The sequence below is a fragment of the Microcaecilia unicolor genome, chromosome 7 (assembly GCF_901765095.1).
Source record: "Microcaecilia unicolor chromosome 7, aMicUni1.1, whole genome shotgun sequence".
Classification (NCBI taxonomy): domain Eukaryota; kingdom Metazoa; phylum Chordata; class Amphibia; order Gymnophiona; family Siphonopidae; genus Microcaecilia; species Microcaecilia unicolor.
Genome location: NC_044037.1, coordinates 205,791,633 through 205,810,139, shown reverse-complemented (window position 1 = coordinate 205,810,139; position 18,507 = coordinate 205,791,633). Strand labels below are relative to the sequence as shown.

Below are 18,507 nucleotides of genomic sequence, written 5' to 3'. Positions count from 1 at the left end.
AGTAGTGCCATACTGGGAAAGACCAAAGGTCCATCTAGCCCAGCATCCTGTCACCGACAGTGGCCAATCCAGGTCAAGGGCACCTGGCACGCTCCCCAAACGTAAAAACATTCCAGAAAAGTTATACCTAAAAATGCGGAATTTTTCCAAGTCCATTTAATAGCGGTCTATGGACTTGTCCTTTAGGAATCTATCTAACCCCTTTTTAAACTCCGTCAAGCTAACCGCCCGTACCACGTTCTCCGGCAACGAATTCCAGAGTCTAATTACACGTTGGGTGAAGAAAAATTTTCTCCGATTCGTTTTAAATTTACCACACTGTAGCTTCAACTCATGCCCTCTAGTCCTAGTATTTTTGGATAGCGTGAACAGTCGCTTCACATCCACCCGATCCATTCCACTCATTATTTTATACACTTCTATCATATCTCCCCTCAGCCGTCTCATCTCCAAGCTGAAAAGCCCTAGCCTTCTCAGCCTCTCTTCATAGGAAAGTCGTCCCATCCCCACTATCATTTTCGTCGCCCTTCGCTGTACCTTTTCCAATTCTACTATATCTTTTTTGAGATACGGAGACCAGTACTGAACACAATATTCCAGGTGCGGTCGCACCATGGAGCGATACAACGGCATTATAACATCCGCACACCTGGACTCCATACCCTTCCTAATAACACCCAACATTCTATTCGCTTTCCTAGCCGCAGCAGCACACTGAGCAGAAGGTTTCAGCGTATCATCGACGACGACACCCAGATCCCTTTCTTGATCCGTAACTCCTAACGTGGAACCTTGCAAGACGTAGCTATAATTCGGGTTCCTCTTACCCACATGCATCACTTTGCACTTGTCAACATTGAACTTCATCTGCCACTTGCACGCCCATTCTCCCAGTCTCGCAAGGTCCTCCTGTAATCGTTCACATTCCTCCTGCGACTTGACGACCCTGAATAATTTTGTGTCATCGGCGAATTTAATTACCTCACTAGTTATTCCCATCTCTAGGTCATTTATAAATACATTAAAAAGCAACGGACCCAGCACAGACCCCTGCGGGACCCCACTAACTACCCTCCTCCACTGAGAATACTGGCCACGCAATCCTACTCTCTGCTTCCTATCTTTCAACCAGTTCTTAATCCATAATAATACCCTACCTCCGATTCCATGACTCTGCAATTTCTTCAGGAGTCTTTCGTGCGGCACTTTGTCAAACGCCTTCTGAAAATCCAGATATACAATATCAACCGGTTCCCCATTGTCCAAACAAAGAGGGAGACGTACGTACAATTCCAGATCTTTATTGAAAAGTACCAAACGACTCGACACAGCTGCAGTGTTTCGGCACTAAAGCACCTGCCTCAAGAGTCTACCAAACCAGTGTGGTTTCCCCTACACATGTAAGAATTGAAACAGGAAGTTTGTTAATGCCAGGGGTATAGCCAGACACCCACATTTGGGTGGGCCTGGGCCCAAGATGGATGGGCAGAAGAATTCCGCCCTGTCCCACAAGTGATTTGGTCTCTCACTTTCTTGCCTGCATGCCATATAGTCTCTCAAATATCCCCCTACCCCGTATACCTTTTTTTTTTTTTTTAATTTAAATGAAGTCTTTATTAAACAATAAGAAAATACAGTGAACTCTGAAATCAGAACTACAGTGCATTTGTACAAAAGTATAATATCAAACAAAGCAACAGAGTCTCGCACATTGCAATTCTAAAATCCACCAGATTTACTTCTCCTTAAACTTCGTTATTTTTTTTTTTTAATTTCCCCCCCCAATTACCCCTTCCAACCAGTCCTCAAGGAAGCTCTCAATTCCCACGTCTTTACAGTCACTGCTGCTGCTACTCCATTCCACTTTTAGTAGCTTCAAGAAAAGAGTTCCAAGTCAAGTGCCATTTACTTATCTGATGTGTTCGCTCCGCTCGGAGTCGCTCCATCTGGCACACATACCGTAGTTTATTGCACCACCTTGTCACAGAAGGGACTCCCCTCTGTTTCCATTGAGATGCAAGTACCACTCTCGCTGCCCCAACAGCATGACGCACCAGGTCCTGCTGATAAGAATTTAGGCCCTCCGTCCTTACAGAGAAGAGAAAAATCTCAGGGGCCCACTGAATTCTGCATCCCACCCAGGTCTGCATTCTACTATGTATCGCTTTCCAGTAGGCTCTGGCTTTAAGGCAATTCCACCACACGTGGCCCATTGTTCCCCGATTCCCACATCCCCTCCAACACAGTCCCGACGAGGACGGGTAAATCTTCTGCAATCTGTCAGGGGTTAGATACCAACGGTACAAGACCTTCACTGCATTCTCCTGTGACAGCACGTGAGTGGACACCTTCGCCACCGCCCTTTCTATCTTCCCCCATTCCGTCTCCCCGAAGTTGACACCCAGCTCCGTGTTCCAACTTTTCCTATGACGACTATAGCTCTGGACCTGGGCACCCACACTTCTATACAGACAGCCAATCAATCCTCGGGAAGTTTGAAGTTTTTCACAAATATCTTCCAGTGGTAGATTGTCCCTTTGCATGACTGATCTAACTGCCTTTGTTCTAAAGAAATGAGACAATTGAGTGTACCCAAAGTCATCCACCCGCATACCCGGGTACCTTGCCTGCAGCTCTTCTAATGATATCAAAGAGCCATGTTCAAATACTTGACCCCAGGTTTTGATCCCCTCCTTGTACCACCTAGTGAAGACCCCTTCTACTTTCCCTGGCAGGAAGAGAGGATTGTATGCTATTGGAGATAGCCTCGATAGGACACACTGGCGATTGGGGAACAAACTATCCCAGTAATGCAATGTAACTCCAACTGACGGACAGGACTCTTCGTCCATCTCCCGGAACATCCGCGGAAGCCACATAAGCGCTGCTAGTGGTACTGTGCCTATAGAGTACTGTTCAAGCTGTACCCATTGTCTATCTGGGTAATCTTGAAACCATTCGACCGCAGCTTTTCCCTGTGCCGCCCTATAGTACCAGAGAAGATTAGGGACACCAAGCCCACCCCTCCTCCTACTCTGATAAAGGAGAGCGCGCGAGAGCCTGGGTCGCTTACCCGCCCAGACGAACCTCACTATACGGTCCTGTATGGAAACTATAAATCGCCTGGGCATCATCACAGGCAGCACCTGAAATAAATATAACAGGCGCGGTAGAATATTCATTTTAATTATGGCAATTCTGCCGAACCAAGAGACCCCTAATTCCCCCCATCTCTCCAGGTCAACTGCAATGTCTCGAACCAGGTCTTTGTAATTAGCCTGGAATAAGTCTGAAAGTTTGGGGGTCAGTTTCACTCCCAAATAAGTAATATGACAATTAGCCCACTTAAAGGAGTGCGACTCTTTTAATGTCCCCACCAGCTCTTCAGGGAGCGTTACATTTAGAGCTTCGGACTTTGTCATGTTCACCTTGAATCCCGAGTCCGCTGCATACTCATCTATAATACAATTGAGTCTAGGAAACGTGGTGAGTGGGCGGGTCACATACAGCAGAACATCGTCCGCAAAAAGGGCCATTTTGTGCATTCTACCCTCCACCCAAGCCCCCGACAACTCCGGGTCCAGACGTATCCGAGAGGCAAAAGGTTCCATGACCATTGCGAATAAGAGGGGGGATAAAGGGCAACCCTGTCGGGTGCCTCTATGGAGTGGAAATAACTCCGAGTTACTGTCGTTGACCCGTACACATGCTCGTGGGGTGTAATAAAACGCCTGTATCCAGCTCCGAAAAGTCATCCCAAATCCCATGACCTCCAGTACCCGATACATGTAGGACCAATGGACCCTGTCAAAAGCTTTTTCAGCGTCCAGGCTAAGCAGACAGAGTGGCTTTTGATTTTTCTTAGCAAGGTACATAAGGTCTAGCGTACGTCTAATATTGTCCATCGACTTACGATGGGACACAAAGCCCACCTGGTCTGGATGTATCAGGACCGGAAGCAAAGGCGCCAGGCGAGTTGCCAACACTTTAGCTAAAATTTTTACGTCAGCATTTAAGACCGATATTGGTCTATAAGACCCACATTCAGTAGGATCCTTACCTGGCTTGGGAATGACTGCAATCCAAGCCTCCATCATAGATGGAGGCAACGTCCCCCCCACTCCCACCTGGTTAAACAGATCTGCAAGCAGTGGCGCCAGTTCGGGCGCAAACCGCCTATAGAATTCACTAGGGAGCCCATCCAACCCAGGTGATTTGTAAGAGGGCATGCCACTAATAGCCTTCTGAATTTCTATAGGAGTTACTGGTGCATCCAACAATGCCCTTTGCTGACTAGTTAAAGAGGAAAGGTCACCTCCCTCTAAATATTGCCCAATTTCCTCTGGGGTGGGGTTAATCTCCTTTGCGTATAGTTTCTGGTAGAATTTCCCAAAACATTCACGTATTTGTTCAGATTTTCCCAACATCTCTCCCTTTCCATTACGAACCTGCTTGATCATACGATCTACTTTTTGCCTACGTAGCTTAATGGCAAGGAGACGTCCAGCTTTGTTCGCGAACTCATATGTTCCCACCTTGTATTTTGCTTGCATCAGACTAAGTTGCTCTGAGTATATAGAATCTAAAAGCAGCCTCTCCCTCTTTAACTCCTGCCAAGCTTGCGGTGACCTATTTTTCTTATGTTGCTCCTCTAGGTGATGGATTTTCTCCAAGCACGCTGCTATCTGCGCCCTACGTATCTTAGCGCGCCTGCTAGCTAATTGTAGGAAATATCCCCTAGACACTGCCTTCATAGCATCCCATACTATGGGCATCCCAGTTCCTTTGCCAATGTTAAATTCAAGGTACTCCTTGAGCATAGTCCTATACCCATCCACCACCTCCCCTTCCTGTAGTAGGCTAGTATTTAACACCCATCTCTTTTCCTTCAATTCCGCCCTGATGGTAGGGAGGGAAACCCATACTGGAGCGTGATCTGATAGTGTCACACTTTCAATGCCAGCCTCTGGTCCCCTCTCTACTAGGTTTGCGTCCAGGAAAATGTAGTCAATGCGCGAGTGTGTCTTATGAACTGGGGAGTAAAACGTGTAGTCCCTATCCGTCCTGTGTGTCAGTCTCCACAAGTCCAGCGTGCCCAGGGAAGCAGCCATGGATGCCAACGCCTGCGATACTTTATTGTCGTCCGCCCTGGGAACTCCCGAGCGGTCTTGGCTAATATTCATCACCGCGTTGAAATCCCCTCCCAATATCAGGGACCCCTTAACAAATGTTGCCAGGGTGTTCCGGACCCTCACAAAGAATTCTGCCTGACCACTGTTTGGGGCATAGATCGAAGCCACTGTTAAGGCCACCTGATCCACTGTCATTTGTATAAATATGTAGCGCCCTCCCGGGTCCCTTCTGACCTGTTCAACCTGCGCCGCCACAGAAGAATGCAGCAATATCGCCACCCCTCTTTTTTTGGAGCTCTCCGCAGAGGCAAAGTACGCCCCAGTAAAGCCCGGACAGGATAGGAGTCGTTCATATTTACGTCTCAAATGTGTTTCCTGAAGTAGGACCACGTGTGGTTTAAGCCTCTGCAATTCTCTGTAAAACCTCTGTCTTTTCTGAGGCATGTTTAGCCCCCTGACATTATATGATATTACTTTCAAATCAGCACTCATATCTACATGTAAGTATATTTCCTATTACCATTACCTTGCTCACAGTGCACACTCCCTTTTAGAGCCTCCTCAGTTGGTTGCAACAAAGTTAATCTTCTGACAGAGTTATCGGTAAGACCCCAGTTATTCCCCGTACCCTTCCCCCCCCTATCTCCCCATCCCCCCTTCCCTCCCCCCAACTCCCAAACATCCTTCCCAAACATAACCCCCACCAATCCGGGACCCAGGGCCCGAACTGGGAACATCCCCTCTGAAGTGCCCTACAGGAGATCCAACAGACCCCCCCGAGTCCCCGGCACAGCCCAGTACCCCCCCGCCCCTTTTTTTAAAAAAAATATTTCCACCCAGTCTCTCCCGTCAATCTTCAAAACTCAAACCTTTTACACTTTAGAACAGGCTCCACTAAGTTCCAATAACAAAGAACAGATAAACACACATACTCAAAGGAGTAGATTGTCACCCCAGTAGTATATATCAAGAACCAAAGGATATCAAACATAATCTCAGTCAAAATCACGTCTTGAGGCCTTGCTTTTTAGTTTTCTGGGAGACTCTCTTCCACTGCTGCAATTTTTCTCGAGTAGAGGGCGCCAGGTCTCCCCCGGGGCTCGCCATTGTTGTCAAACCTGCCTCCTGCAGAAACTTCCATACCTCCGCAATCTTTCGGAAGCGATGTTGCTTTCCCTTAAACTCAAGGCTCAGCGCAAAGGGGAAAATCCACCTATAGGGGATCTTCTCCTTCCTCAGGATTTCCAGCGCAGGTCTCATCACACGCCTCTGCGCCAAGGTAAATAATGATAGGTCCTGGTACACGTACACTCGCTCCTCCTTGTATTCCACAGATGGAGTTTGGCGCGCTTTCAGCCATACCTTTTCTTTAATCGCATAAGACGTAAACTTTACAATTATGTCTCTGGGTCTGTTGTCTTTAGGCTTACCAAGCGCCCGATGAGCCCGATCAAACAAAATAATAGCAGGCTCCATGGATTCTCCCATGATTGTCTCGCACAGGGATTTCACAATTGCAGGCACATCTTCCATGTTTCCATTTTCAGGAACCCCCCGAAATCTGAGATTTTGTCGCCTTCCGCGATTTTCCAAGTCATCAATTTTATATTGGAGTTCCTCTGTCTGATCCTTCAGCTGCACAAAACGGGTCTCCGCTTCCTCCGTTCTTTCAGCATTTTCATCCATCCGCTCCTCCAGAGTTTCAACTCTACCCCCCAGTTCGCGGAGGTCAATACTGATGGCGTCCACGTGTTCAAGAATTTCTTGTTTGGACGCCGCAATCTCTACCCTGATTTCCTTCAAGCATTTAGCCAGTTCTTTAGTCAGGGACGCTTTCGGAGAAGCCCTCCGCACCCCAGCACTCGACACAGCCGACTCGGATCCTGATGAGTGATCCGGGGCCGGTGACACGTGTCTCGATCGATTCTTCGTTGACTGTCTCGTCGAGCTCCGCTCTCCCTCACGCGTCTGGGACGCAGATATTTTACTCATCTTGTTCCCTGAGTCACTGCTGTTCTCCAGGAGCCGTTCCAGGACAGGATCAAGACCAAGGTTCCGCTATTAAAGCAAATTAAGAGCAGGGAAGCACGGAGCTAAGGACTCAGGCGGCCATTCGACTCCGTGACGTCACTTCCTCCCCACCCCGTATACCTTTTAAATAGCAGATTTTCACCGGCAGTGAGCAGCAACTAATACACACTGCTCATGTTGGCCCCACAGTCTTCCCTCTGATGCAATTTCCTGTTTCCACATAGGCGGGAATACATCAGAAGGAAGGCTGGTATGCAGGAGGGACAGTTGTTGGGAGTTTTCGGCTAGTGGGGCTTGGGGATCCCTGCTAGCCAAATCATAGGCATTCTGCTACTGGGTGGGCCTGAGCCCAAAGTGGGTGGGCCTGGGCCCACCCAGGCCCACCCTTGGCTACGCCACTGGTTAATGCATCTGCAGAACAGGTAGATTATGGAAGTTTGGTTTAGTTTATTTGAGATTTATACCACCTTACATCCAGTAAGGAAAAAGAAAGCGGTTTACATTCATGTATAATTATAGAATAGTAGAAAGAGAAAAATGCTAACAAAATATCAAAGAAAAACAAAAGGAGATACATAGAAAGTCAGAGACACCAAGGTCAGCTGAGTCCACCAGTATCACACCCCAACAAATCAAGTTTCTCCAAATGCCTTCAAAAACAAATGAGTTTTTAAAGAGACTTTAAAACACAGGACCCTGTTTACTAAGATGCTAGCATTTTTAGCGCTTGCCTAAAATTAGCGAGCGCTAAACACGAGAAACACCCATATATTCCTATGGGTGTCTTTAGCGTTTAGCACGCCCTTAGCGCTGCTTAGTAAACAGGGCCCATAGTTGGTTATTCTCAGTTCGTAATGATGGTGGGAGAGCATTCCATTCAATAGGCCCATAGCAAGAAATGACTGTAATCTGGTTGTATCCAAGTGATCTTTTGATGGGGGTGGGATTACTAACTGGTTTAAAAATTGTGATTGAGTTGGAAAGTATGAGTGGGAAGGAATAAAAAGATTCAAAAGATATGGAGGATTACCCGTGAAATAAGCTTGAAGTATATTAAAGATAACATCTTAAAACAAATACTAGATGAAACCATGAAATGGAATGCCATGAAATGGTTTTTAAAGTCAGTGTATCATGATCAAATCTACCCTTTCCTGTTAATAATTTAGCCACTGTATTTTGTATCAGTTGTAACTTCTGGGTGGCTGAATGAATTAATCCATAATTTAAAGAATTAAAATAATCAATTTGACTCAATATAAACAAAAACAAGTATCTTCAAATCATATAGTGAAAATAAAGGTCTCACTGAATGCAGCTGTCTAATAGACATAGATGAAAGTTGATCTTTAAGTTAGATGAAATATGAAGACTTACCTGAGTATCATTTGTGGAGAGGTTATACCAAATGATGGAAGCCCAAGCATTTGGTAGCTGACTGACATTGGAGATCATCACAACTGGCAAAGAGCTGGTCTAGAACAAGAAGGAACATTCCAGAACTAATTATTGCGAGCCCTGTTTACTCAATTATAATGGCATGCTTTTACCTCTTATATACCATAACAAACTACAGTCTATTGGAACATTTACCATTCATCCATACAGCTTTTAAATGTCACCCAGTTTCAACCTCCTTACCATATGCCTAATTCTGAAAGCCTTTAAGAAGTTCATTGTGAGGGGAAAAGAAGATAGTGTATGACTGTGTCTTATGAAGTTCTGGTTTATCCCTGTTATGCTAGAGATACCATTCATATTTTACAGAAATGGAGAAAACCTAATGTACATCCAGGGCCGTGCCTAGGGTCTCTGGTGCCCCCCTGCAGACTAACGGTTGGCGCCCCCCCCCCCCCCCCTGTCCAGCAGAGCAGGAACAGAAGAGAGCAGACAAGTAAGCCGGACCTCAGGAAAAAATAGCACTGTATGTATCCCTCATTGATAAGTCTCTGACTCTAAAGTTTAGCAATTTCATTAAAGCAAAATGTATTTTCACATATCACATCCTATCCAAGGAGAATGTTTTATATATGTCACCCGTCTGTGGTAAAACTTCACACAGTATCAAAATACCTCTAATATGTAGTCGTGCCAGCCGAGGAAACTAACTGTGCTCAGCTCACAAGAGACAGAGTGAACATAAAATAAAACTTCATCCTTAAAAGATAATATCGGATGAATGCATGAAGGTGAATATGAATTCCTGTGAATGGAATCAATTTGATTTACAATAAATCCAGATACTACTCCCTCATATATATAACAAAAAATTATTTAAGTGGAATGGAATTATTTGACTGTACTGGTAAACAGAAAGAAATACTCTATTGCATTCTAATCTCCTTTGCACCAAAGGATATAATTCAGATCAAACATTTATCTCTGATCAACTATCTCAGATCAAATATTTATTTCAGATCAAATATTAAGGTTTCCTTGCTTACAGTCACTTAAATCTACCTAGCCTTTATATAGCTTATAGGATTTAAACACTCTTAAACTGAAATTCACCCTTTTCTATTCTTCATAAACTTCAAGTAATCCTGAAATATTCAGATCCTTTTCTCACTAGAGAAACTTCAATCGCCACCAATCTCTTTTCACTTATATTTTCTCATTTACCACAATCAGGCACTCTTTTATAACTTCAGTCAACAAACACAGGAAGTCACAGCTGGATGTCTCTCTTGGCAAAGGACAGCTCTCACTCTGTTCACTTCCCGGGCAGATTTCTTAACAGAAGCTGATCATCCAATCAGAAAGGTCTATTTGAATGCAGATTAACATACAGACACTCATGGGAATGTTTAGTGAAAAACACTGGACTAATTTGCATATGATTTAAACAAATCTGAGCATATGACAACCAAGTACAGACTCCCAGCACCTGAATTCTGCAATTAGATTTAAGGCAAATACTTTTAAAACTTATTTTTAGCACTTTTAAAATTTCAGGTTCTCTTTAATTTGAATGCTGTTTCAAGCTCTGAAACTCACCCTGACTGAGGAGCTAGCCCCAAACTGAAGCATAAATAGCAATCTGGTTGTATTCTCATGTAACTTGAAGAGCATGCCTGCCTCAAGTTCAGGTGCAAGATTTTGCAAGTGAGCGACAGTTTTTTTTTTTTTTTGGGCAACGGCCGGCCCTGTGCACATCAATATGAAAATGCTTTACACTTGTGGCAGTTTTTTTTTTTTTTTACAAGTTTTAAGTAAGGTTCAAAGTTAAAATGGCACCTTCATAATGCTCTGTATTCCTGAGAAATAGCAGCAGGGACATATAGATCTAGGTATCGGAAACAGCAGCAGGCACATGTAGATTGAAATGTGCAAAACAGAGCACTAGTGGAGTACATCTCTGTTGTTGTTGTTTTGGTTTTATTTTAGTTTTTTAAAACTTGATATTCATTAAATATTTTCAAATCAAATCACAATACAGAATTTGAATGGCAAAAGAAACAAAAGAAAATCTAAAAAAAGACACTCTAATACATATGCAAATAAAACATAGAATTGCCCACTAAGAACTGAAATTGATGGAAGAGACTTCCAAAGAAAAAAAAAGGAGATTTATAAAAGTATACTTAAATCAAAATTCCTGAAAAAAGCCTGGTTCCCTCCAACTCTACCAACAAACCCAATCCAAATAACTTGCAATTCCCCGTCCTCCCCCCCCCCCCCCGGGAACAGTTAAGGCTTCCCTTGCTCTAAATCTATGTGTATAGACCTCTTTTTACTTTCATCAAACTTCTGAAATTCTGGTACATTAAAAAAGATATATTTATTATTTTCACAGATAACAATACATTTACAGGAAAACTGGAGAAAAAAACTGCATACCCAAGTTATGTGCTTCTTGGGCAGCAGCAAGAAAGTTTTTACGCCTGTCCTGTGCAATTCTACACAAATCAGGGAAAGCTCACAATTTCTGACCTAGAAACATTACAGTATGATAATGACAGTACAGAGTAAATATCCTATCTTTGTCCTGCTCAAATCAAAAGCTACTAGTAGAGTGGCTTAGTTAGTGTCTTCATCCCCAGATCTCTCCTGGCTGGCTCAAACATCCAGACTGTCTTCAGAGATATTAACTCTTTCATAACCTCATTTCCTGGCAAAAAAAATAACAACTAGCAACAGGAGGTATTAGATCATGAGGAATCTTCAAGATATCCATAAAACACCTTTTCAAGGTGCCTCTTGATAATTCGAGAGGCACCTTGGGAACGTTCACAAATCTCAGATTGAGATTCCTCATTTATTCTCTAAAATCTCATTCCTCTGATTAGAGATAAATCTATCCTGAACCAAGCCCACTTGTTGTTTAAGGCACTTCTCCACTTCTTCCACTTTCCCAGCTAAAACTCCAACTCTCTCCTCCTGTTGAGATTTATCCACTTCCAACTTAAGTATATAAGTACATAAGTAATGCCACACTGGGAAAAGACCAAGGGTCCATCGAGTCCAGCATCCTATCCAAGACAGCGGCCAATCCAGGCCAAGTGCACCTGGCAAGCTTCCCAAACGTACATTCTATACATGTTATTCCTGTTAACAATTACAGCAAGATCCAAGGAATTCCTTGACACTAAGGCTTCCAAAAGAACCAATGTAGTCCAATTAGCCTCAAGAGTAACAACAGGGGTTTTAATCAGTGCTGGCTGAATGCTAGTACCCAACAACAGAGCACCAACTTGCTGAGAGAGAAAAACCCTGGAGAGTGACTTTAATCATAATAAATGTTGTCTCTCTTAATTTCATGTACCTGACATGTTCGGTCCTTGGATAACAAAAATTCAACCCTATTCATCTTTCTCCCCATGTTGTTAGATGCAAGCAAAGCAAGGGGTAGCACTTATGTTTCATATAATGCTCATGCTTTTCCAGCTGTTGGGTCTCCTGGATGAATCCCATTCCCTAGGTATGTTTTCCTTTGAAAATTAGCTGAGGCTTTCAGGGTGAATTTAAATCTTTGACATTAAACCTTACTTCCATCACATCCAAACACCTCACACTCATCCGTTCTGTCGCCCCTTACCAATCACAGCCCTTATCTAGTACCTACCTCTCCGTCATACCTCATTTGCTATGCAGTAATTTCCTTATCCCTCCCCAATCCTCCCATCATTTCACAACCCCTTCCCCCTCCTCCCATTCCGCCTCCCCATTATGCCAGAGGCCTGGTTCATCCATCCTGTAGGTCTCCAAAAGAAATGAGCCCTGGCCCAATAGGCCACCCTCCAGCCCTCCATTTTACTAACACTTATCTTCCCCTTTGCCCCTCCACCACAAACATGTATAACTTATTCCCAAAATATTTCAATTCAGTTCAATTTGGACCAGATCAGCCCAATCTTATTATCATCAGATTTAGTCTTATTACTGTCTCGATCAGCTCCGAATTATCAGTCTCCCCTAGCAGGTAGAGGATCCTAGCATATTTGCATCTCCTTCCAAATGCCATCTTAATCTTCTGCTTCCCTTACTGTCTTCCATTTTGGCATCATTCCTTTAGTCAGTTGCTTTCCTCCCTTCCTCTCTCCCTGGGGCATTCTTTTAATTTTAAATACTTTTATTTTGAGTAGGTGATATTTTAAACCTGCTGAACCTAAAATTGTAAATCATTTCACTGGATATATTCCAAGAGATGGTATGCAATAACTAACTAAATGTCCTTTTACTAAGGTGCGCTAATGGATTTAGTGCACGCTAAATGATAAGATGCCCATTATATTTCTATGGGTGCCTTATCATTTACTACGCACTAAATCTGTTAGCGCACCTTAATAAAAGGACCCCTAACTAACTAAATAATGCCTTCTTGGAGGCTTTTCATTCCCATTTCCTTGAAGTGTATCCAACCTGAATGGAGGCATTTGTGGAGGCGGGATTGGGGTAGGGTTTGGATTTATGCAAGTGTGAAAGAAAGCAGGCATGCACTTTCGGGGGTGGGGGGGTATTTTCAGAGCAAAAGTCATTTCCCTTTGAAAACCAATATAATGTATAGGAACATCTGCCGCACAAATCAGGCAGCCTGTTATCAGCTTAACCCCTGTATGTACACATTATTCAAGCAGAGCTGCTGATATTATTCCAAGTTTTCTATTTCTCCCAGGAACAAAATACACTTACTTCCAGATCGATGGTCAGTCCATACAGGCTGAAGCAGGTTTCAAAGGTAATAGAATGAAGCTCTTCAGTCACCATATGAGACCCCTGTGGCAACAGAGACATAAATTAGATGGAATATGATCCAGGAAAGTAAGAGGGCAAAAAAATAGAAGACAGAAGCAGATTCTCCATTTCCACCACACAAGTTGTTCAGAGTGTTTTTAATTTTGTTTTACCAATGCCCCTTCTCCCCTTTTTTTAATTTGTTTGTTGACCTGACTCATTTCCTCTGCATATAATTTTGCAGCCCAGTTGGAACCTAGCCCAACTGTACACATTCCCATCTATTTATTTATTTACTTATTTATTATATTTGTATCCCGCACTTTCCCATTAAAAGCAGGCTCAATGCGGCTTACATAGTAATAGGTAACACAGAATTTTGTTATGTAAAATAGGAAATTAAATATAGCATAATAGAAGGATGGATGGGTAGGTAGGTAGAGACAGGTGATAGAGAGAGGAGGGTAAGGTAGGAGATAGATAGGCTTCCAGGCTTCCAGGGGTTTTCCCTGATTATGCTCCCTCTGGATACCGCACCCTTACTTAGAGTACATGTTCATCCTCAGTCCTTTCTATGTGTCTTGGTTTATGATGGTAGGATTCCCTGTTCTCATCCCCCCCCCCCCCCCCCCCCCAGTGGTTCTGCAGTGACTCCAGCCTCTATTGGCACTATGAGCAGAGCTTGGGTGCAAAACTATAACCTGGATCTCCTATCACTGGAACATAAAATTAACACAAAGAACTGGACACTAATCCCACATGATCTAAGAAAAACATCACCTCCTGAAATCTCACTTTATGCCAGTGCACGCTCTACATCGGATGAGTAATCGTTCACTGTCTTGCTGTTTGTTTTATAAATGCTGACTGCCATTGGCTAATTTAGACCCAGATATTCAGTGCCAGGACATATCCAGGCACCAGCAATGAATACCCGGGTCAGCAGCAGTACCCAGAAGTTATGTGGGTGTGCTCTTACTTGCCTGGTTAGCTTTGCGGATATCAGCACTGAATAATGCTGGTGCTTGCATAACTCCTGGTTCTGCCCAGATTCCACCCTGGACCACGCTGACATTGCCTGGACAGTGCCGTAGTGGTCAGAGGGGATATTCGACAGAACTGTCCAGTTAAGTGTCCATATCTATCCCCTCCTGATCCATTCAGTGTTTTAAACCAGGCAGGAGACTAAAAATGCTTATTTGACAAGCTTTTATCAGGTTAGTGCAGTTACACTGGGCTTAAATGATACAAATTTATCTAGGTTTTAGGTTGTCTGCATATATTAGTACAGCCCACAGAGGCAAGTTGCAATCGAGATATTGGTTTTCTCACCCATTATCAGATATAGTGCCTTTGAACTGTAAAGAGTTGCTGGCTCATCATTTCTGTCCAGTGACGTATGCAGAAACAAATTTGGAGAGGGGACCTATAGTAGGCACCCCATTTCCTCTTCCTCCCCCCCTCATGATCCCCCACCAAAATTAAAATTAAGCATACCATAGCTGGTAGGGATCTCCAGGCCTTGCCAGCTGAAGACATGCAGAGTCCACCCTAAGCCAGAAAAGTGAGGCAACAGAGCAGGAGTGTCCAACCTTGGCCCCTGCCAGTTCAGGTTTTCAGGGTTTCCCCAATAAATATGCGTGACATCTATTTGGATACAATGGAGGCAGTGCATGCAAATAGATCTCATGTATATTCATAGGAGAAATCCTGATAATCCAACTGGATTGCAGACCTTGAGAACCAAGATTGGAGACCCCTGACTTAGATACACTGATGTCAGAACTGCGAGCATGCTCAGTGCTCTCCATGAGATATGAGCGTGCTCATGGTGCCAGCGCCAGTGGCTCACAGTGCTGGTGTTGACTGCCACGCTTTTCTGACTCAGGGTGGGTTCTACGTGTCTTCAACTGGCAGGGCTTGGGGATCCCTACCAGCTGCAGGAATGGTGAGCCTGGCTGCTGGATAGGACTGAGGAAAAAGTGGAGGGGCCCAGGCTCAACCGTGGCTACACCTCTGCCTCTGTCCATGCCCCACCCTTTTCACTGAGCTGTACTAACATATGCAGACATGAACAGTGCCTAAAACCTGGATGAGTTTGCATTATTTAAACCAGTATAACTATATTGCTTCTCCAATGACCTGATGAAGTGAAAATAATTCATGAAAGCTTGTCATAGATACATTTTGGGGCTCATTTTCAAAAGAAAAAATTGGGCAAAAAATGGCATACGGGGCAGATGGACATGTTTCTCACACAAAAACATTTAAACCATATAATCAAAAAAATTTTTGAAAAAAGGTTTAAGTCTGATATTTGCCGAAAGAATAAAATTTTGAGAGTAGGTGTTTCCAGGGCGTGTTGGGGGCATGAGTTAGGTGGTGATACGTGATTCACTTTTTTTTTTGCAATAACAGATAGCAAAACGATTTCCTTGTGCCAAAAAGAAAAGCATCATGATTTAGACCTGCTTTTTTTATTATTTATTTATAATTTGCAATAATTATCAAGACATACAATCTTTTAAGATATAACAACCATTAATCCAAATGAATAACACAGAAAATCATTATAAAGAAATATATCATTTGGTGTCATTTTTTAGTCCACATAGTGGGATCCAAGATTTTGATAACCAAAGGGAATTGGCATAAAAAAGGAAATAATATCTAGTTACATTTAAGGCTTTACTCATTGACTATAATCCCTCTAAGGTGTATGGACTTGTCCAGTTCCCTTCCGGGCTTTAAGAAAATCACGCAGTTGTTTATCATCATAGAATACATACTTCTGATCTTTAAATATTACTAAGCAATTACAGGGGAAACGTAATTGAAAACGGGCTTGTTAAGAAAGCACTTCTGTCTTCATTTCTAGAAATTTCTTTCTCCGTTGTTGTGTCCATTTAGATATATCAGGGAAAATCGAGATTTTTCCACCAAGAAAATCTATGTTAACTTTCTGAAAATAGGTTTTCAGCAAGGCTTCCTTGTCTTGCAGAAATACAAATGTCAAAAGCAATGTTGATCTCTGTTTTATCTCTTCCCTGGATTGCTCCAGGAAAGCAGAAAATTTCAAAGCTGGTATTTCTTCTTTTGAGAGAGGTTCCTGCTGAGTTGACTGTGCAACTTTTGTTGGCAAATAAAACACTTTTTGTAGTGGAGGTAACATCTGTTCAGAATATTTTAATTGTTCTTTCAATAGTCTAAAGAACATCTCTCTCGGTGAAATCAAATCACAAACTGGAAAATTGAGTATTCGAAGATTTAGATTTCTCATGTTATTTTCTAAATTTTCAATTTTCCTAGAGATCAAAAGTTTTTCTCCCAGCATTTGCGATTGAGTTTCTTGCATTTTAGACATTTCCTGATCGTTTTTCAATTGTTTAGCTGAAAGAAGTTCCATCTTGCTTTTCATATCTTTTATTTGAGTGGAATTATTGAGTGATACTGTAATAAAAGATACACAGACCTTGTGAAGGTTCTGCAGAGCAGTCCATATCGCCTCCAGCGATATTTCGGCCGGTCTCATTAGCGGTTGGATCGCCTCAACAAACAGCGAAATCTCTGCTTGCTGATCCGCGTCAGCTGCTGGGGCTCGAAATGGCTGGAGTCCTTCCATCTTCTCTCCCATTGCCGTTCTTTCAAGCGGAGCCTGCCTCCCCTTCAGTGGCGTTCTGATTTTGCTCTCCAGAACTAGTGCCCCACTGGCTTGTGGGAATGGAGGAGTAGTTGGGCCTAGCGGGCTGAGCGAAATATCGCTCTCCAAGCCTGTGCTTTCCCTCGCACTGGCAGCAGATACGCCCGCAGGAGTAGACGCCAGGAAAGCAGTGATTGTCCGGGGGAGAGGAGGTCCCCTCGGTTTCCCTTTTCTCTTCAGCATGCCCTTCTAGATATTCAAAAACAGGTATGAGGAAATTTATTCGCGTTGTCTAGAGAGCAACTAACCCTGCTTCTGATCTGTCGGCTATCTTGGATCCGCCATCCGATTTAGACCTGCTTTAAGACCAAACTTGTTTTTGGACCTATTTGTGATTTTGCTGAGTTGGAGAGGGGAGAGGTGGACATTTTGCTGGCTTGTGAAAAAGAGTGAAGAGTTGCTGAGTGGCCTGTTCCCTTTGTTTATTGGCTTCAGTCTGAACCTTTTGACCCTCACATTCCTGCCTTGCATCCTCTGTGTCTCACTTCCCCAAGTCCTTGCCCACATCTGCTAGTCCCCCATGCCACACCCATCCCTTGCTCTGTATCTTGCCCCTTCCCCCACCAAACCCTCACTGTCCCCAAACCCCCACACCTCCCATTCAAACTCCCTACCTGCTTGTCTTCTGTCCCTCATTGTCCGCTCCCAGTTTGTCACTGTGCCTTGTATTGCTGTTGTTTGAGGACTGTTTGTTGGTGCTGGGTCTCATTGGGTGCAGTGGTGTTACTGGGCTTAGAAGGTTGCACCTGCAGAGGTGGGATACCTGCACATCAATCATGGATGCTTTGAATGCTATTGTGGCTGATGGATATGGATGAGAGTTTGGAAGGGAGGACCAGGAGGAGATATCTCTATCCCAGAGTATTTGGGCTCAAAACCCACTTCATAGACATCACTGACCTACAGTGCCTTACTAGCTACTGCTTTGACAGGGCTGCTGTACAGTACTTCTGTCAGCAGCTACAACCCCTCCAGGCCAGGACACGAAGGAATAATCCAGTTCCAGTACACCTTAAGGTTACTGCCTCCCTCGACTTTCTCACCACTGGCACTTTTCAGTCAGTGCTAGCAGTCAATGCAGGCCTCACCCAGCCCACCATCTCCAACTGTCTTGCCCAGTTCCTCAACACCTTCCTCACCCACACCTTACACTATATTACCTTCCCCACTACCACCCAGACCCTCCAGAACAATAAGGCTCAGTTCTACACCACAGACTGTTTCCCTTCAATCACTGGCATTATCGATTGCACATATGTCATATTCAGAACCCCCTGGGCACATGAGGAGATCTGTAGGAATGCTGTTTCTCTGAACTGCTTAGTCTTCTCATGTCCAGGTTGCTGTAGCTACATATTGGGAGATTGGCATTGTTCAGTTCAGCTGACCACCTCTCCCAACTAGACATAGAAATGATTTTTCAATTAAATCCACCCATAACTATCATAATCTGCGTACCCTGGAGTTCAT

General features: G+C 43.7%; 1 protein-coding gene across 2 annotated transcripts in view; it reads right to left on the bottom strand.

The window, feature by feature from the left end:
• Nucleotides 1–18,507, bottom strand: part of STAT4 (signal transducer and activator of transcription 4) — a 227,136-nt gene that overhangs the window by 39,030 nt on the left and 169,599 nt on the right. For both annotated transcript variants that reach the window (XM_030210264.1, XM_030210265.1), the window contains 2 exons: nucleotides 13,296–13,379; nucleotides 8,541–8,639 (listed from right to left, as the gene is read on the bottom strand). In XM_030210264.1, the coding sequence (XP_030066124.1) occupies nucleotides 8,541–8,639; nucleotides 13,296–13,379 (183 nt within the window). The remainder of the gene's footprint in view (nucleotides 1–8,540; nucleotides 8,640–13,295; nucleotides 13,380–18,507) is intronic.